We start from the raw sequence: 21,620 nt of genomic DNA, 5'->3' as shown, positions 1-21,620 counted from the left end.
TCGACCCGATTCGACCCGACATCCTTCTCAACTTTTAATTTAAGGCATTTTTATATATTGAAAAATTTGAACTTTATATGAAAATAAGTTTAATCTAACCAAAATTGCAAACTTGACATCTGACTATTTGATTGACTAAATACATTGTAAGTGAGATTGAATGTTGTAAGTTTAATCAAGTGAGTGAATGAAACTTATCAAAACAATCGATTAGATTATTATAGACTTACAGTCTTACATAGTTTTGAAGTTTTTTAAGTATAATGAAACCTAAAACTAACTAAAATAAACTATTAGAAATATAGTTATTGTCTATATATTAATTAATATTAATCAATTAGATACTTAATCGATCGTTTAATAAAGATTTAATTGGAACTTGTCTAATATAGACTTAAAGCTATGTCGTTAAATTGTAGGTGAGATTGAATATTGTAAGTTTGATCAAGTTGAATGAACAAAACTAATCAAAACAATCTATTAGACTATCATAGACTTACAGTCTTACATAGATACTTAATGGATAGTATATTAAAGATTTAATTGTAAGTCGTCTATTATTATGAATTAAACGAAATTAAACCACTAATAACAAATTAAAATTTTATTTAATTATGTTTATATATAAGTTATTTAATAACCTCATAATTCTAAATAATTCTTATTTAATTTTATTGTTAATTAGCTTTTTTTAAAAAATATTTATTAAAATAGAATTTACCATTAATTAAATTTAAGCTATTGATGATGTGTAATATGGATGAATGAATGGTTTTGATAATGTCCACCTCATCAATCCTTAAAAACTTTCAATAACCAATTACAAACAATTATGAATGTCACATGAATTTTGGATTTTAACCATTGATTTCAAAATGGTTTCAATCTTAGCCCTTCATTAATGTTGACATAAGAGTAAAAAAAAAAAACAAAAAAGAAACTAAATCTAACAATATTTTTGACCTAATCTTCCCGCAGTCCGCAAGATTCATCCCTTCCAAATTGACCTAATCTGCCATTGACGAAGCTTCATCGTAGCAGCCCTTAGCCGTGTAGGTGTAGCAGTAGCAACCCGCAACTTCGTCCTCACTGTAACAGCCTGCAGCTTCGTCCTCACTGTAGCAGCCCGTAGCTTCGTTCTCACTGTATCAACCCGTAGTTTCATCTGGGGAACACTTTTGTTCATAGCTTTGAAAGTTTTGTCCTTAGCTTTAGTTTTTTAGTATTTAGCTTTGAAAGTTTGTGTATATATAGAATACATTCAAGATTGAAGTTCTACAGTTCCATGTTCTTTGATCACATCTAACAAGGTTCCATTAACTATTGTTTCTATCAATTTTTTTTTGAATTAGTATATAATTGTTTCTTATTTAAATAGGGATGGACTTTGAGAATGAAATACCTAGTCCGAAAACTCATGTTACTCCAATAATTAATTTGAAAAATAATGAAGATGTTGAATGTGGAGAGGGTTGCATTATTGGTGCTAATGGTAGGAAACTTACTTCTGCTGTGTGGAAACATTTTATTCAGGTACAAGTTGGTAAAGAAATAAAAGCAAAATGTAGTGGTTGTAAGAAGTTGTTTACTGGTGGTGGTAAAAATGGAACTACACATCTAAAGGACCATTTGAAAAGATGTTTGAAAGTGAAAAACTATGTAGATGTGAAACAACAATTTTTGAAACCAACCATGAAGGATTCTCCTAATGCATTAGGAATTGGTAGCAAATACAAGTTTAATCAACAATATTCTAGAAATGCGTTAGTTAGCATGATTGTGAATCATGAGTATCCTCTTGGTATGGTTGATCATATTGGATTTAAGAGATACTCTAGTAGTTTGAATCCTGATTTTAAAGTGATCTCAAGAAACATGGTAAAAGCCGATATATTTAGGGAATACAATGAAGAAAGGGGTCGGTTAGAAAAATTTTTAGCGGGGAACAAATCTAGGATTACTTTCACAAGTGACATGTGGACTTGCACTAATCAAAGAAAAGGGTACATGGCTGTGACAACACACTATATTGACGATGATTGGATTTTACAGAATCAACTTATCAGATATCTTTCCTTTACTTTAATCAAATAATATGTTATATTATTAGGTCAGCAAACTTATTTGATTTTATATGATGTTATTCAGGTTTCTTTATTTACCATGCCCACACAACAAGTACACAATAAGCAAGACCTTGGTTGAATGCTTGAAAATTTTTAATTTGGATGAAAAGATTTCTACCATTACCCTTGATAATTGCACAACAAATGATGTTGTAGTAGATGTTTTGCTTGAGAAACTTCAACCTTCTAAGCTTATGTTATATGGCTCTTTTTTGCATATGAGATGTTGTGCACATATTTTGAATTTGATTGTTCAAGATGGTTTAGAAATAATTAGTGGTGCAATTGAAAAAGTCCGAAGTGTAGTTGCCTTTTGCACTTCATCGCCAAATAGATATGAGAAGTTTGAAGATGCTTGTAATTATTGTAGAATTCCTATTACTAAAAAACTACAACGAGATTGTAAGACTAGATGAAATTCATGTTCTGATATGTTGCAAGTTGCTCTTTTATATAAAGATGCCTTTACTAGGTTGGAATCCAAGGTCGGAAAAAGTGGAAAAGAAAAGTTTAGGTTACCGAGTAAAGAAAAGTGGAAAATGGCAAGTGACATTTGTGATAAATTGACATTGTTTAGTAGGACAACTGAGGCTTTTTCCAGTAAAAAGTATCCTACTGTCAATCTTTACTTTCAAAATCTATGTGAAATAAGGCTCAACTTAAGAAGATGGTTGTGTTGTGGAAATATAGTAATTGAGTCCATAGCTAAAGCAATGATTTTAATGTTTGATAAGTATTGGGAAGTGGTTAACGGCATGTTGTCTGTGGCTTCAATATTGGATCCAAGAAGAAAATTTGAATGTGTATCTTTTTATTTTGAACTTCTTTTTGAAGATACTAATAAATTAGAATGTGAAAAGATTGGAAAGATTTTGAAGGATATGGTTAATGAGTATGAAACGGTGGCTAATGAAAAATTTTCTCCTTTTTCACCCTCATCAAATTCAAAGAATAATAATAAGAGGATAATTGATGATTCAAGTGATGTTGAGGGCTTATGGGAAAAGCATGTTTCTAGCCAACCAAATAAAAAGCCACACAAATGTGAATTAGAGATATATTAAGAGGAGGAAAGACTCGTGGTGGATGAAAACAAATTCAACTTGTTGGCATGGTGAAATGCGGAATCAAGTAAGTTTCCTAGACTTTCTAAGATTTTTAGAGACATACTTGCAGTGCCTATTTCAACTGTTGCTTCTAAGAGTGCTTTTTGCACTAGTGGTAGAGTTATTGGACCTCATCTTAGTAGGCTTCTTTCTGAGACTGTCGAAGCTTTGATGAGCCTTCAAAGTTGGAGGCGTATGGAATTCAAAGGTATTTAATTTTTTTTCATTAGTACGTACAATTAAGAAATTATATAATTATATTATTTATTAATCTTGTTATTTCTAATTTGTAGACGCTAAAGCAAATCCCCTTCAATATGCACCAATTTTTGAAGACGAGGATGTAGAAGATATAGAAGAAGAATGATAATGGGTATGTTTAGTTTTGATTTATTTAAAATTAAGTTTTTGCTTACTACATTATTTATGCTTATATTACTTTTTTTTATAAACTTGTGTTAGGAACTAAGGATAGATTTAATGATGTTGTAATGTTGAGCATGAAGAATTGAAGACTTCATCATTTATGTAATTTTATGTTTGTTAATGTAATTTTAGGGAACTAAGGACTATTTTGTTTAATGTAATTGTAGGACTAATTTTTCTTATTAGGTTGTTTTTGAAAGACATATTTTCTTTGTTAGGTTGTAATTAAAGACTAATATATATTAATTTTTTCGTGCTTTAAAATCATTAATGTAGTATCGATAAGAATAAATCTTGATAATAATCCGAACTTTGCCGGAGGTCCCAGAGTCCGAGTTGGAGCAATGTAGGAGTATGCATAATCCGACTCCGAGTTGAGGGGGACTGAAAAAAATAGTCCGAGATTTATCCGGAGCAAAGTCGGAGGGTGGATAGTCCGAGCCGAGTCCGACCCATTGCCATCCCTATAGACGAGCAACCAAAATATGTCAGTTTAATTCTAACACACGGTTTTTCACTGCCTTCTATGGATTGAGGATTTGGCCCATAAGTGCCCATGTGGGCTAGTTTTCTATATAGAATTTCCTTTGGACTTTGTGTACGTATCACAAAGCTATTTCATGGTTTTAATGGTTAATAAGTGACAGTTAGGTTTTCTTTAAACCTAATTACATCACTAATTTGTCCCTAGTTTTCATGGGATAGAGGTGAAGGTCATAGGATAATAAAGTTGGGATTAAACTCTATATATAGGGATCAAATGCAAGGGTTTTTTACACCAAAATTCTGTCATTTGTTATGCTTGCTCCCTTTTTTTTTTCTTTACAAGTTATTAAATGCAAAAGAAATTAGCTACTCCTTTTCAATTTATTTCTATGTTTGCTCTATATAATCTCTTATTCTTTATAATGTTCAATTATATAGTGCTTATAATTAAATGCAAACCGTTGTATCTCAAAGTGTATTCCAACTTCCTAAGCGGAAGCACTAAGTAGTCTGAAAAACGTTTTTAGGAAAACTAGATAGTGTCTCGGTTTGGTATCAAGTTTCCGAAGACAATATTATCTAAATTTATCTTCAGTTTTGGGTTAGTGTATTTAAAATTATTTATTTAATTGTAAGTTTCAATTCATAGTATTTTGTAGAAGGTGTTAAGACTTGTAATCTCATTACGGTGCTTGTAATCTCTTCATTCTCATTAATACAATAAATTTTTTTGATGATAAAATTGACAATTTCATTTTTAACGGAAAAATTACCTTGATAATACGAACTTTCACTAATTTCCCTACAATAAGATAAACTTTTAATTAACCCGGATTAATACGAAGTTTGAACTTATTTTTCCACCAATATTGTTTTTTTACTTGTAACAAATTAATTGAATGGCATTATTATTTAATTAATTTTAAAGGACTTAATTAATATTCTTTTACTGCTTCTTCATCTCTTCTACTGCTTCGTCATTCTCTCTCCAAAACTAACTTCCTTTGCCTACCTTCATTTATAGATTCATCACTGCTTCATCGGAGAAGACAAATAGCTTAACGAGGCTTGGTCTACCGTGAATTATGGTTAGTTATTCTTCTCAATTGCATTATTTTCCCCAAATTGATTTACAAACCAAAATCAGGGTTTTATAATTGACATTTTTTGCGAATTATGGTTAATTCGATTTTGTTTTAACTAAAAGTTGGATATGATTTTGTGTTTTTACTTGTTTCTAGGCTAATTTTAGTGATTCAATTACATTGAATTTTTGGTATGGTGGGGTATTTAGAAATGGAGTTATGGGGTTAGACTACCTTTGTGGGATGTGTATGTAAAACCATCTCCATAGACCTAAATAACACTAGTGGAAAAATCCTCATTTGCTGGGGTTTTTTGGCCATAATATGTTGCGGTTTAGAACCCAAGCATTAGTGATAACAGCAGCTGGCCTATATTAAATGCTGCGATTTAAAACCGCAAGACAAAAAAAAGACTATATGCTGCGGTTTTATAGGAAGCGCAGCATATAGTATTTTTTTTTAAATAAAAAATACATTATATGCTGCGGTTTTGGGGGAACCGCAGCATATAGCATATATTTTTTTTCTTTTTTTTCGTTTAATATTAATAAATAATCTAATGATTAATCCAATGATAATCACCAATTATCACCAACAATCACCAACTAATATATACATACACTCTCGATCGTATATATAATAATGTACATATACAAAAGTCCTAAATCTAAACTAATTACATTATTTATCAAGAACAAAAATTAGCAAGATATGCGACAATCTTATCTTTCAATTCGCGCATTTTCCCATCTCTCAAAGAACGTGTTTTCCTTGGAGTGTCGTATAAAATCTATAATATAATATTAAATTTTACCAATAGTAAATATATAATATTATAATTTAAGAACGTAAAAAATACTTATGGCATCAATGTTTTTGACTCCAACGTCCTTCATGGATTGTTAGATATCGTCCATGTATTTGAGAGTGTAGTAGCCGCAATCAACCGTATTATAATCTTGTCGAAAGCACTAAGAGAAACTACATGTTAGTGTCAAAAAAGCTTAAAAACCCTTAAAATCGCAACTTAGCACGTAATTTCTAGGATATCACTATGATTTTCAATTCTAACCACTTCAACACAATAATAAATACCAAATAGTGTTGTGAGCCAAGTTTCGTGCAAAACAAACCAAGTTTGAGCTAATGCACAAAAGTGCCAAAAAAGCTTTAAAAAACCCTTAAAATCACAACTTAGCACGTAATTTCTAGCATATGATTATGATTTACAATTTTAACCACTTCAACACAATAATATATACCAAATAGTGTTGCATTGTGTGCCAAGTTTCATTAAAACAAACGAAGTTTGAGCTAATTTATGCGCGAAAGTGGCAAAAAAGCTTATGCAACTTCGCACGTAATTTCTAGCATATGACTATGATTTACAATTCTAACCACTTCAACACAATAATATATACCAAATAGGATTGTGTGCAAAGTTTCGTGAAAAACAAACCAAGTTTGAGCTTCTTTATGCGCGAAAGTGCCAAAAAAGCTTAAAACCTTTAAAATCGCAACTTAGCACTTAATTTCTAGCATATGACTATGATTTAAAATTCTAACCACTTCAACACAATAATATATACCAAATAGGGTTGTGTGCAAACTTTCATGCAAAACAAACCAAGTTTGAGCTACTTTATGCGCAAAAGTGCCAAAAATGCTTAAAAACCCTTAAAATCACAACTTAGAACGTAATTTCTAGCATATGATTATGATTTACAGTTATAACCACTTCAACACAATAATATATACCAAATAGTGTTGTGTACCAAGTTTCGCGCAAAACAAACCAAGTTTGAGCTACTTTATGCGCGAAAGTGCCAAAAAAGTTTAAAGACCCTTAAAATCGCAACTTAGCACGTAATTTTAAGAATATGACTCTGATTTTCAATTCTAACCACTTCAACACAATAATATATACCAAATAGTGATGTGTGCAAAGTTTCATGCAAAACAAACAAAGTTTGAGCTGTTTTATGCGCGAAAGTGCCAAAAAAGCTTAAAAACCCTTATAATTGCAACTTAGCACGTAAGTTAAAGAATATGACTATGATTTTCAATTCTAACCACTTCAACACAATAATATATACCAAATGGTGTTGTGCGCCATGTTTCGTGCAAAACAAACCATGTTTGAGCTACTTTATGCGCGAAAGAGCCAAAAAAGCTTAAAAACTCTTAAAATCGCAACTTAGCACGTAATTTCTAGCATATGACTACGATTTTCAATTCTAACCACTTCAACACGATAATATATACCAAATAGTGTTGTGTGCCAAGTTTCGTGCAAAACAAACCAAGTTTGAGCTACTTTATGCGTGAAAGTGCCAAAAAAGCTTTAAAAAACCCTTAAAATCACAACTTAGCACGTAATTTCTGGCATATGTCTATGATTTCAATTCTAACCACTTCAACACAATAATATATACCAAATAGTGTTGTGTGCTAAGTTTCGTGCTAAACAAATCAAGTTTGAGGTACTTTATGCGCGAAAGTGCCAAAAACACTTAAATGAAACGTATTTCGAATAGTGTTGTGTACCTTTAGTGCTGTCCATTTCGGAAATGTGGCTTTGGATATATATATATATAACACACTTAATTAAACGAAATTGGTAAAATTTATATAATTACGCATTCAACAAGACTTTGAATTTTGTGTTGCAAGGCGGGCTTTGAGCTTTTTGTTATGAGTCGAAGACGTGCACATTATTCGTCAAAGGACATATGACCAAAAGTATCCAATGCAAACTACAATCGCAAATTTAAATAACCAGATTAGAGATTATGTGAACTTAAAAATCAAAAGTTAAGTTCAATTTATTAAAATAAAACTTACTCTTTCACATATGGAGCCAGAATGAACGTGTGTTTAGATGCAAGGGAATTATTCAAAGCAGTCTCAATGTATGCTTTGACGTCATCTGGATCATTTACATTTTTAGTACCCGAAATCAACTCAGGACAAAACCATCCAATTTTTATTGGAGGTTCGCAAGAATTTAGCTCCTCGTAAGCCGCACTAAACTCACGAATAAGAAAATTTTGTCAGTAATACGGTTATTAAAACAATTAAACAATAATGCCTAAATTGTAAGATAATGAACATCACCTCATGTAGACATGGATAAGAGCTACATTCAACATTTCTCCTCTCAAAAATTGCCCAATGTCACACTACTACATTAACGAGCAATGGCGACGCTCTATTGCGACAGTTAGTTATGAACCGCAGCAATAGATACTCTATTGCGACAGTTAGGATCCTATTGCTACGGTTATTTTTAAACCGTCGCAATAGACCACTTATTGCTATGGGACGGATACCTTTTACTACGGTTGTGTATAAACCGTCGCAATTGACATTGAATTGATGAAATAATATTAGGGCACGCAGTTGCCGGGAAATCAAAAATAAAAAATTTCATTTACTTTCAACTTTCCCACTCCCACCTTCACTTCCTCTGAATTTGATATCACAAAACCCTATTCTTCATTCTTTGCGAATTTCCTCTTTGCCAATTTGATATCCTCTGAAACGACATTGATTGCTGAATTTCATTCTTTGCGAATTTCCTCTGAAACTGAATTTGATTTCTTCATTCTTCTTTGCAAATTTCGATCTAGTGTTCGTTGGTTGCTGAATCTCGATCAATTGAAACTGAAATTGAAACTGAAATTCGATCAATTTCTGCTCTGTTCTTGTCCGTCCTGGAGGTTGTTCGCATCGCTACTGCTGTTCGCTGGATTCTTGTCAACTAAATCCGTTACACCCTCAAAATAAAGGTACTAAAATTTGCGTTTTCATTCAATGCAGTTCTTAATTTTGCTTGATCTTGTTATACCTGATCTTTTTATTGTTTCTAACTTGGAGGATTTCGTTGGTTTTGTTAATATACTGCTGAATTTTTTTTTGATTGAATCAGTGGTTATTTAGATTGCCCATGTATCATTTCCAGAATTTGTAACTTTGGTTGAATCAGTGGTTATTTTGATTGAATCAGTGTTCATTTGTAAATTTAGTTGTATTTGTAAGTTTGGTTATATTTCTAGAATTAGAAACTATGCTCATGTATCGATACAAGTTCGAGAACAATTTTATTCATGTTGGAGAACAAACTAAATTGGAACAGAACTAGACATTAAAATTCAAAAAAGAGAGCTTTCTAAACCAAAAAAGATAGAAAACTCACCTTAATCAGTATGCAGTAGTTAGTCTATGAACAATAAGTCATTCACTCCAAAAGAAACCAGTGGATCAACACAAAACTGAATTCAATGCTTACTTGCTTGCATCCACCAGGGCCTACAGCTTTTCATTAAAACATGATAGCTTAAAAAAAAACAACCAGTCTAAAAATCCTGAATTCTGAACACAATCGAGCACTTACCCAAGGCGTAAATTGGATGTACAAGAAATACATCACGGCCAACCTGGTTATTATATCTGGCCTCTGGGTAAGTTTGAAGGTAGCAATTTGTAAGTACTTGTTGTTTGGGTAAGTTTGGGTAAGTACTTGTTGTTTAGGTAGCAATTTGTAAGTTTGAAGGTGTTCTCTGATTTCTTGATACAAGTTGATTAATTGTTAATTGATCTAGTGTTTTTGCCTTTACTATAAAATCTTATAATACTTACTTTTAGGAAATGGATAAGTGGTGGGAATTTCCTAGATGGAGTTATGATTATCAAAAAGGAGTGGATGAATACATTGAAAAATCTTTTGCTACAAGGTCCCAAGGAAATCAAATTAGTTGCCCATGTTGTATGTGTTATCATCGATATTGGTATGGTCGGAATGACGTGAAAGATCATATCATTTGCAATGGTTTTGTACCAAGAAGTGATGAATTTTCTGGGTTTGGGAAGATGGGTGATGAAACAGAATTAGAGGCACATGATGAACCATTGAACATGAATGATGGTATACAAGAAATGTTTAACGTTACTCTGAGAGAAGGGCTAAATGATGAGGCAAAGAAGTTTCTTAGTCTAATAGAAGAAGGCCAACAAGAATTATATCCTGGTTGCAAAAAATTCTCTAGACTTGCATTTACAATTCGCCTTTATATATACAAGTGTGATCATAAGTTGAGTAATGTTGCATTTTCTGCTTTGCTAGCATTGTTTAAGGAAGTTCTACCCGATGATTCTGTATTGCCAACATCGTTGAATAAGGCAAAAAAAGTGTTGAAAGTTTTAGGTTTAGATTATAAAAAAATCGATGCGTGCCCTAATGACTGCATGCTATATTGGGAGGAGCATGCAACTGCAAAACATGCTTCGATGTTGCAAAACAAAATATTGTATGTTCCCGTACATATTTTCCCTTATTATTTGTGTACGAAAGCCAAGATATCATGGCTCGAGTTTTACAGTGTATTTTTGACTTAATTTGCGTACACTTGCGTTTTAAAATGTTAATAGGAGAAAATGAAAGCAATAGAGTCACAAGAACATCAAGGTTCAAACTACAAAGATGCTTATAGTGAAGTGATAAATAAACCAGAGCATAGTGGACGTGTGCGAATGTATGGAAAAGGTGTGACAAAAACTTCTCTAAGGAAAGTGAGCACTAACTCGAGCTACATATTTCCTCCCGAGTTCTTACACAACATGCAATCGCAAGTTATGGATCAAGTACTTCAAGCTAATCCCCAACTACAGAAACTACTTGAAGCCAATCCCGAGGTCAATATTGTGCTTCCAGATCTATCAAAAATAGGAAGTAATACTACAACTCCACCTATTGAGTCAAATGGACAATCTTCTGTTGGAGCGCACTCTACCAATCGATTAGTACGTTATTTTCTTCTTCCCATTTTACTACCATTAAATTTAGTGAATCGTCATCAGTTTGCATGTTTGGATCTTGTAGAGTTATTGTTGGAAAATTCATGAAATATTTTGTATGGGAAATGATAGTTGTGGATTGTATAATTTAGATTTCTGGTTCTAGCTTTGTTAATGAAAGGCATATGAAATAGATTTGTTCAGAGATATGTGGGAATGTGTTGAAGGGGAGAGTTGGCAAGATGTGTCGTTCTAGATGGTTTTTGTTGGGTTGATTTTTGGCTAGTCAAATGTTAAAATATTGATCTTTCGAGTGGAGCAGTTGATAGTATCATGGCTTAGTAATTGTTGCAAATAGTTTTCTGTATATAATGAGTGTGCTACTTGCCTATTATTTTCTCATCTTATTAATATGGTATTAATAAATTGATGTTTGTGTTCTGGAAGTTATTCGATCTAATTCTCAATCTCTCGAGTGTTGTGTACTCTTGATAATATAGCCTAACAACATCTTTAGTTTACTTCTCTAGTTTTTGGAATGTCAGCAAACCTATGTGTGCTTCAATAACCTCAGATGTTTTTGAAAATTTATTTTGTGCTGGGTTTCTTGAATGGTTCTTGTGCTACGTACCTTCTACCAAAATTCCTTCCCAGACATGTCACATGATATCATACACGTGTGACAGAAAGTGCTTGTTTGATCAACATTATGAAGTGACCAGTAATTTATCAGTCATATCGATATCTTTGTTTTACCTTTTTTATTAACTTTACATAACCTTTCATGTAGGCACTTGATGGAGCTAATGAAGAAGAGGAATTATATCAAAGTTGAAGTTCTTTGTTGATGATGAAGTCCTTTTGCAATGTTGCATGTATCAAAACCGCTAATTGAACTAATTAGAGTTGGTGCTTTATTTTGTATTAGAGTTGATGAATTATATCAAAGTTATATATATTGGTGCTTTATTTTGTATTAGAGTTGATGAATTATATCAAAGTTAATTATATATATATATGTATATAATTTATAGCTTTATCAAGGCGTTGCAATAGAGAGCCATTACCATCGCCATAGACCCATTGGAACGGATAAAACATGGGGTTGCAATAGGTTGCAATGACCGTCGCAAAAGACTAAATGTAACAGTTGCAAAGTGACCGTCGCAATAGGTCTATAGCGACAGTGATAAGAACCTATTGCTACGGTTATAGTGAGACCGTAGCAATAGATCTATAGCGACGGTTATAAGAAGCTATTGCTACGGTTAAATTGAAACCGTCGCAATAGATAGCTGAACCGTCGCAATAGATAGCTGAACCGTCGCAATAGACCTATACCTACGGCCACAAATGCGACAGGTATGGAACCGTTGCTATAGACCTATTGTAACGGTTATTGAACCTATTGCTACGAGTATTTGGGGTAGCAATAGCTCGTTAATGTAGTAGTGTCACTAGGACCAATAATTACAAAAGGGCTCTCAACAAAGCAGAATTGTTCCTTCTGCAGGGTTAGAACGATTGGGTCCTTCTCATGCAAGCGAGATGCACATGTGTGCAGCCATTTGCAATCTTGAGAGAGATCTTTTAGCTCCGCATCAGTCAAAATTGGAGTGATTGCCATCGAATTTGACCCAATCGACATACCTTGGTAATTAGATATGATAAATTTTTTTTCTACAATTGGATTATGTAACCTACAATGAAAAATTAAATCAAAATTAGTATTAAAAAAAATCCATAAAACACAATGAAGCTAAACTTGAAGAACTTAAATAAAGATTAAAAAATTTATACCTTGAAGAAGAAGATGACTTAGCCCTAATTTCGTGGGTTTTTGAAGGAAAAGCAACAATGGTGGGTTGAAATGTAATAGATTAAAGCAAGGAAAATCAACAATACGTTGAAATTTTGTGGGTCTTTGAAGATGAAGAAGGCAAAGCAACAATGGTGGGTTTTTGAAGGAAACGAAGAACAGTAATATGCAAGAAGCAACAATGGTGGGTCTTCAAAGAACAATGTTGGTGGGATTTTGAAGATGAAAGATGAATTTTACGTGGGTTTTGAAGAACAAAGTAGTATGCAAGTTTTGGAAGAAGAACAATACAGTAATATGCAAGTAGTGTAAAAAAGTTCGAGGCTTTACATCCTATAATGTTGGCGGGATTTCAAAAGAAAAAAAACAAGACATATGTTGCAGTTTAACATGGAACCGCAGCCTTTAATTACTTACCAAAGACTATATGCTACGGGTAGGGTAAAACTGCAGCCTCTAATTGGGTATTTCCTGCGGTTTATTGAAAACCGCAACCTTTAATGTTATTTTTTTTCCCCTCATTTTTTAATCCTATTTTATGTTGCTTCTTAAAAAAACTGCAACAGATAAAGTTTTTTCCACTAGTGTAAGTTGTTGTTTTTTGAGATAAGAGGAGTTGTAGAGGAAGATGTTTGGCTAGAATATGAGTTTGCTCTTTGTTATCATCTACCTAATGCTCTAAGCTTTGAGAAAAGGTTAAAAAGGCTTATTGATGATGTTTTTGTGGGAGAAATGTCTAAGGTAAATGCTGAAAATAGGGCATTATCTGTATATGTTGTTAATGATAAGGATGATGAGAAGTTGATTCTTGAAATATCAAAAAGTATTGGTAGCATCAAAGTTTCTACTGTTGGTAATAGAAAAAAGATGACCCTTAAGAGAGCATCTAAGGCAAAAGTTGTCCCACTTACCCAAGATTCCTTTAGTGAAAATTTTGGTCCCCACAACATCAATAAAAAACAAGCAACCCACCCCAAAGTGATATTTATGTTAAAGAAGCAAACCAGTACATACCTCTTCACACCACAAACCTATCTTCAAAATCAGATGCAACCATTGAATCTGAATTCGACAAACTTGATGTTCTTGAATATCATATTCCTGAAGATGAGCTAGAGTTTGGTAAGAGTTGTAAGGTAAGTGAATAAGATGATTCCGAGGAGGATGATTCATAAGATCTGTATTATGAGCTATCATATGATGAGGAAGATGAGGATGAAATGTCAGATGAGCTTGTGCCAATTCAAGATTTGTCATTTGAAGAAAAATTGGAGCAAGTTAGTGATTATGTTTTGAAATTAGGTAGGTGCAATAAAAATGAGGCACTACAAATAAAGCGTGATTGATTATGTATATAACCACGCTTATAATTGTGGGTAATTTCTAACCCAAATTTGATATATTTTTCCAAGACATGCTTTTCGTCACACTTATAAGTGAGGTTAATATTACCACACTTATAAACGTGGCTAAATGCAAATAACTAACCAAAGTTAATTAAGCGTGGGTAAATAAGTGTAGGTATATGCAAATTTTTTTGTAGTGAGGTGTTCTCTGACTATGAGAATGGTGATGATGAAGATGACGATGCTACTATAGTTCATGGCAGGACTGAATTTAGGTGGTTCAGATGGATTGTTGTTTACATTTTTGGCACCCTAGTTGAATTTGAAAAGGCAGTGAGGAAATATGCAATTCATCAGGAAAGAAATGTGAAGTCTTGTTTGAGTGACAAGGCTAGATTAAATAAGCTTAGTGTAAGGTGTATTGAAGGTTATCCCTTCAAGCTATATGCTAGTTGGGATATAACAAGAGCTTCCTTTGTTGTCAAGAAAGTTAACAATGAACACACTTGTCAAAGAAACATGGACTCATATCATCAATTCAAAGATTCTTGGTGTGCAGATCAATTACTTGATTTATTTAAGTCAAGGCAACACATTCCTTTTGCAAAACTAGTTGATATTGTTAGGAAAAAAAATTTCGAATTACCATTAGTAGGGAATTTGTTTACAAGATTAAGTATGTTGCACATAGAAGGTTACGTGGGTCGATGAAACAACATTATTTTAAACTCATGAGCTATGTTAGGGCTTTGCAAAAAATTAACCCTATATAGCCATTTCTAGGGCTGAACAAAGTTTGGTTTAAACCGTAAAACAAACCGGACCAAACCAAATTTTAATATTTGGTCTAGTCTACGGTCTAAAGGGTCTGGTATAGTTTCTTTCAAAAAAAATTACGGTTTACGGTTTGGTCCCGGTCTTTTAGTTTACAGACCATACCAGACCACAAACCGTATTATGACCAACAATCATGATTTTTTTTAAAAAAAATATATTGCTACCTAGATATTTCGAGACGTAGTTATTTTTATATAATAATATATACTTGAATAATGTTAATGCAATGACTAATTACAAATTATTATATTTGATGATTGTAGGTGCGAAATATTTATATAGTTAAAAAATAAAAATCGTACACCAAACCAGACCAGACCATTACAATGGTTTGGTCAGATCAAAATTTTTGGTTTGGTATGATTTTGGTGCCAAACTAGACCAAAGCGGACCGTATGCACCCCTAGCCACTTCACACTTGTGACTGATGGAAGCACAAGCCCACCCATATTTCAGAGGATCTTTGTTTGATTTGAAAGTGTTTCATTTTTATAGATTTGGATTTTTTAGTAGAATGTCTAACTGTGCATGACATACATTAGAGAGAATTTGGGCCAGTTAAACATCGTTAAGCCGAAGAGTGGGCTTTGATAAAACCAATCCTTAAATTTCGCCACCCTTTTCATTTTATCGCCACGGCCCCCTAAGGAAATTACGTATTTGCCACTAGATTTTCAAAAAATTACGATTTTAACATTGAACTTAAAATTTCCTATACATACCACAATCTCACTAAAATTTTTCTTACCACACTTAAAAACCAACTTACAAAAGCTAATTGTTGGAGAAAAAACTAAGTTCAATCCGCAAACAATTAATCGAGGTAATTTTTTTTCGAATGTAATTAATTTAAATTTACAAACAAAAAAAAAATTAAAATTGAACCGCCTAGATCTGGGCGATTGAACCGGGGTCCAATCGCCCAGATTTGGGCGATTCAAATTATTTTTTTTTTCGTTTGTTTTTGAATAATTATTATAATTTTTAACTATATTATTATTATTATAATTTTATTATTACAGTTATTATTAATAATTTTATTATTATTGTTATTATTGTTGTGATTGTTATTATTTTTATTATTAAATATATATTTATGTTTTGATTTTTAATTTATTAATGTAAATATGTTTGTTATAATTATTATTATTATTATTATTTTTATTTTTAATAACTTTTTTATATTATTTTTATTATTATTGTTATTATTGTTGTTTTTTTAATGTAAATTATTTAAATTAAAAAAAAATTAAAATGAATCGCCCAGATCTGGGCGATTAGACCCCGGTTCAATCGCCAAAAATGTGGCGATTGAACCGGGGTCCAATCGCCCAGATATGGGCGATTCATTTTAATTTTTTTTTTTCGTTTCTTTTTGATAATTATTATTGTTATTTTTAATTTTATTATTGTTGTTATTATTATTATTATTACTATTATTATTATTAATTTTTTTATTATTTTTGTGATGGTTATTATTTCTATTACTAAACTATTATTTTTCTTTTAATTATTAATTTATTATTTTAAATATGTTTATTATAATTAATATTATTATTATTACTAAACATTGTATGTTGTCTTGAAAATTATTTTTATTATTAGTGTTGTTTGGTTTTTTTTTCTTTTTTTTTTTCCATTTTTTGTTTTTTAGAATAATTATTATTATTTTTATTTACATTATCATTGTTGTTATTATTACTATTATTATTATTATTATTATTATTATTATTATTATTATTATTATTATTATTATTATTATTATTATTATTATTACTGTTATTCTTATTATTTTTATTATTACATTAGTATTATAGTGGTTGTTATTATTGTTATTGTTATTATGTTATCCTTTAATTTTATCTATAATTATTTTTTTTATTATTAGTGTTATGATTATTGTTATTATTTGTGTTATTATTGTTATAATTATTATTAATGTTATTATTTTTGTTAATGTTGTTATTATTTTTATGATTGTCAATTTAGAAAATTAATATTGTTTTTTGTTCATGTGGTTAACGTAACGTAATGTTTGATTATGTTCATTTATTATTAATATTTAATGAAATTGTCAAAAATTGTAGTAAATGGCTGGTAATCAAGGAAATGGAAAGGGTTTTTTTAGACAATTGTTGAGAGGTAATAGTTCTAGGCCTACCTTACTCAGAGGGGACCCGCATGAGAGGGGAGTAACGGGTTCTGCTAGGAGGGCTAGGCAGGAAGAGGCCGCCAGACACAGTATTGCCCAAAGGTCGAGTGCGCTAGACCTCGTCCGAACCCCTCTTGATGACTAGTGTAGCTGCATCCAGAGTAGTTGGGGTGTTTCTAGTGATGATGATAATGATGCTGATGATGTTCAATACGAAGCTCCTGATTCTTGCCCATTGGACTGGACTGTTGTTCGGGGGCCCGACGGGAGATTTGCACGTGGCGGCCCTAATTCTTCTGCCGCATCTGAGCGCGCAGGACGTAGTTTCGTCGATAATGAGCCGCCACGAGAAAGCAGGCCCTCACAGCCCGCTAACACGGACTGGTTAGTCACATCGCCCCAGCCCGAGGGGCCGACAAATACGCGACTGATCCCTAGCTATGGCGGGCACATAGCTAAACTTATTTTCGACGACTCCGAGCGTACGCCTCTGATTCTGGATTGCCGTATTAGGAAGTGGCCGGTGGAGTCCATCAGCCGACTGAGGGATATGTCTGATGGCAACTGGATACTGGACATTATGCACTAGCACATCGACTGTTCTTTGATATCGGCGTTCGTGGAGAGATGGCAACTGGATACGAACACCTTCCACATGCCATGGGGGGAAATGACGATTATGTTGCACGACGTGCAACGCATACTGGGCATTTCTATTGAAGGTTCTCTGCCGGCTGAGCCTTCTGAGGCGGAGTGGTAGGTCGGTATCACCAATCTGTTCGGGGAGCCTATGTCTAAGCTTCGGCGTAGAAGTGCGTTCACCTGCGGCTACATGAACATTGTTGAACTGATGCACCTGTGTCATAGGTCCCAGGCCATGGATACCCAGACGACAGCGTACTACATGGCTATCGTCGGCTCTACCTTGCTGGCGGATAAGACCAGAATTGGCAAGCGACCTCACTCGATACTTGCCGTGAACGTTGATCAGAAGGAGGTGGCCTGGGGTGCGGTGACCTTGGCCTACTTGTATAGGCAGCTCGGAATTGCATCAAGGGCTGGTTGCAAGACCATTGCGGGCTGCCTCACATTGCTCCAGACATGTATTTATGAGTACTTTCCCTCTTTCCGCCCTCATCCTCGTCGAGAATATGTGCCAAACATGACTAGGGCGGAGATGTGGTCAACGAAAAAACCATTTCGTGAGGTGGACAGGCTGAGGGACTGCCGCAGGGTTCTTGACTCAATGACGGAGACTCAGGTATTGTACATAACATGACATTTTGTTATGCATGTGTTTTTAAATTTACATTATTCTTATTGGTTAACTTGGCCTGCATGCAGGTGGAATGGACTCTGTACAATTCTGCTCCTAGTGCATTGCTGAATGAGCACCCACGCACCACCATCATCGGAGGTATCACATGCTTTGATGTCATCGAGGTGTATTTGCCGGAGCGGACATTGCGACAGATCGGGTTCTTGCAGGCTATTCCCCTTGCTCCTATGAGACCAACCAAGGCTCTCCGACTGGCACACGGTACCTACTCTGTGACCTTTGCTTCTTCTGCTGTTTATTTGGAGGCATGGAGTAGGTTCCCTTTTAGTGTCCGCGTTGTTGACCAGGGACTTCGTCGGGCATCTATTCCATCAGAGGCGGAACCTACTTACGTTGACTGGTTCAGAGTGTGCTCGCACCCGTACATAGCCCCCGACGAAGGCCCGACTTCCGGTCCTGGTCCTTCTTAGAGCAGAGCTGAATACGTGAGTTTTGGAAATATACTTGTTTTATGCTATGTCTTTGTGTTTTTTTGATGTTCTTTTATATCTTGTTCACTCGTTTTTTCCTTTTGTTTTTTCAGTTCCTCAATGAATGGCCCAGACGCCAGTCGATTCGCTCCAGTGGCTAGACTACCTCCTTTGGTCGCGGATATGAACCCCCGTTAACGACATGCGTTAGAAATATACCTTAATGATTGTAGAGATTTATTTGCCAAATGGCAAATTTTTAAAGGGCATGGCCTTTCATAGTCTTTACTTAAACTACTTTACATTAATGATTGTATTTATTTTCGTCGACGCTATTTACATCACATTTAATTCATGATTACATCGTTGCTATACACAATGAATGTGTTCTATATGTTCTATAACAACCACTATATACAGTAGTATAACTATGGACTATATACAAATAAAATCTCGTGTATCATTTCTATAATACAAGTAAATAAGGATTTATACAACACGTAAGACTATGGAGTATCTAAATTTACAGCATCGTCAGCGGTGTTATTACTTGGTCGTGGTCGTGGCCCGCGTAGATTATTCCAGAGCATAATCCTCGTAGTGAAATGTGTGTCAATATGTCTGGTGAAATTGTCAACTACTTCTCTCCAACGTTGATGGATGGGCGGCAGTGGGGCTGAATCGTCTTTCATTAAAAGTTGAACAAAATGATTTTCATTCACCCAACATATATGTATAACTTTATTTACACTATGTATGCCCGGTGCTTTCCTTAATGGAATAACTAAACAGTTGTACATCGGGTCGGCGTTACTAGAACCATAATAAGCAATGTCAATGTTTAGAAACGTCACTGCAGAGTACAAAGCCATCGGTGCATCCATCTAGTGAATAAAAGGAGCAGGTCCATTTCCGTGTGAACCTATTCTGAGTATAGCCTCGTCTAACGACTCCTGGGATAGATACAAACTTAGGTATTGCTCTCTGTTCATTTGCATTTCCATACACATAGCACGTCTTAAAAGAGGCCATGCTTTCTCACCTCCCAGCTCTGTGACGGTAATAGCTCTAAATCCACAATTACCATCACCTAACACATCAATCCAGTCAAACAAGTAAGGTGCAAGAATGAATGGGATGTCATTAGGCCATGGAAACTATGAAAAATTGCGCCCTCTTGGATCATCTGCAGTAATTGAAAATAAAGTTAATAAGATGAAGTTGTAACAAATGAAAGTAAATAATAAAAAGGATAGTCATGTACCGGATAAGTTGAAACTAAACTTAATTCTTACTGAAGATTGTGTTTCTCGACCACTAGATCTGCCACTAGATCTCCCGCGGGATGAAGATCTAGACCCTCAACCACGAGAAGATGATCTGTTATATTCAAATGCGCTTTTTTTCCTTCTCATGGTTTTACTTGTGCTTGGTCTTCCCTTTCTCGGTGGACTTGCGTAAGGCTCAGGTATTTCGACTCCTTCTGGGTTTAGTTCATATTCAAGTACCTGAGACATTTGGTGTACAACAGCGGGATCAGATTTAAGGACTTCATCGACCAGAGATTAAAAGTACTCCTTATCATTGGCGTTTGCATATCGTACTCCTTCGTTGGTCTCGTCTCCTACCTCTGTGTACCTCAAATTACTCTAGAATTGATAAATGTCATCCACATACACAGCACAATGTGAATCGATGCACATATGTAAATAGCATGCACACGGCAATCCATGGGTTTGTTGAAGTACAAAACCGCATTTGTTTAATACAAAATCACCCAGTTCTAACATGCGGTTATACTCAAGCTGGAGCTGCTCTAAGGCATAGATAGATAAGTGGCGATATAAAGGTCTAAAGAAATGTTGTCGCAACGACCTTGCTACAGAATTCATGGATTCCTGTAGCGCTTGTCGGATCCTGGCTTGCTGATTTGTAATCTGTGTGTGTGCCCTTTTAAAAAGGGTATCGAATGAGCTATTACCGCTACCAAGGTAATACTTGAAAGATGAGTGTTGCCTTTCAACTCTGCTGGTAGTCTAGTTACCCAAGTGGAAACAATCATTTGTCCACGCACGCACAAATTTCTCTCTAAGTGGAATCAATGTTCCAGCCAGATACCGAACGACCTTTTTGTTCCTAACCGACCACGTGCTCACGATCGCTTGCCATCTCTGTTCAAATTCCTCGATTTTAGAACTTTCAACCAAGGGGTTCCATCTGCCCTGTCTGAATATTTGACCTTGTTGATTTTTTTTCCCCCCACACAACTTGTCGCCATGTTCTCAACGTCGTTGGCAATATGCCAGATGCATAACAAATGCCGCACATCTACATTAAACAAAACATTGAACGTAATTAAGACATATTCAATAGATAGAACGACATTAATTAATCAACAAAACCTTTTTACCTGGGAAGACGTCACGAATAGCTGCAGATAAACCTTCGTCTCGATCGGTTACAATGACGCTAGGAGTCTGAGCAGTGCCCAAAATATCTCTCAATCCCTGCAACACCCACGAATACGACACAGCCGCCTCATCTCGCATCAAACAAAATGCAACCAAGAAGTTGTGATTGGTTGGCGTCATTCCGATCATTTCACATAGTGGCCACTTTGTTTGTTCGTTTTGTACGTTGTATCTTTCAGCACAACATACAGCCACGTACGTATCATTTGGATAGAGGTAGG

At 34.3% G+C, this 21,620-nt stretch overlaps 1 protein-coding gene across 1 annotated transcript; it reads left to right on the top strand.

The window, feature by feature from the left end:
* The first annotated feature begins 5,103 nt into the window (after nt 1–5,103).
* LOC130806157 (uncharacterized) lies at nt 5,104–12,128 on the top strand. The gene is made up of 4 exons (XM_057671110.1): nt 5,104–5,232; nt 8,862–9,020; nt 10,660–11,031; nt 11,816–12,128. The coding sequence occupies exons 3-4, from the start codon at nt 10,666–10,668 to the stop codon at nt 11,858–11,860; spliced, it is 411 nt and encodes a 136-aa protein (XP_057527093.1). The 5' UTR covers nt 5,104–5,232; nt 8,862–9,020; nt 10,660–10,665; the 3' UTR covers nt 11,861–12,128.
* Nucleotides 12,129–21,620: the final 9,492 nt, after the last annotated feature.

Source organism: Amaranthus tricolor, chromosome 2 (assembly GCF_026212465.1).
Source record: "Amaranthus tricolor cultivar Red isolate AtriRed21 chromosome 2, ASM2621246v1, whole genome shotgun sequence".
In the NCBI taxonomy this organism is placed as follows: Eukaryota; Viridiplantae; Streptophyta; class Magnoliopsida; order Caryophyllales; family Amaranthaceae; genus Amaranthus; species Amaranthus tricolor.
The sequence above is the reverse complement of the archived record's forward strand: the minus strand, read 5'-3'. Positions and strand labels throughout refer to the sequence as shown.

Bases quoted from the DNA above. Each gene is read 5' to 3' on its own strand.
- LOC130806157 (XM_057671110.1), top strand. From the start codon at position 10,666: ATGAAAGCAATAGAGTCACAAGAACATCAAGGTTCAAACTACAAAGAT. The intron at 11,032-11,815 runs GTACGTTATTTT...CCTTTCATGTAG, and splicing joins CGCACTCTACCAATCGATTA to GCACTTGATGGAGCTAATGA.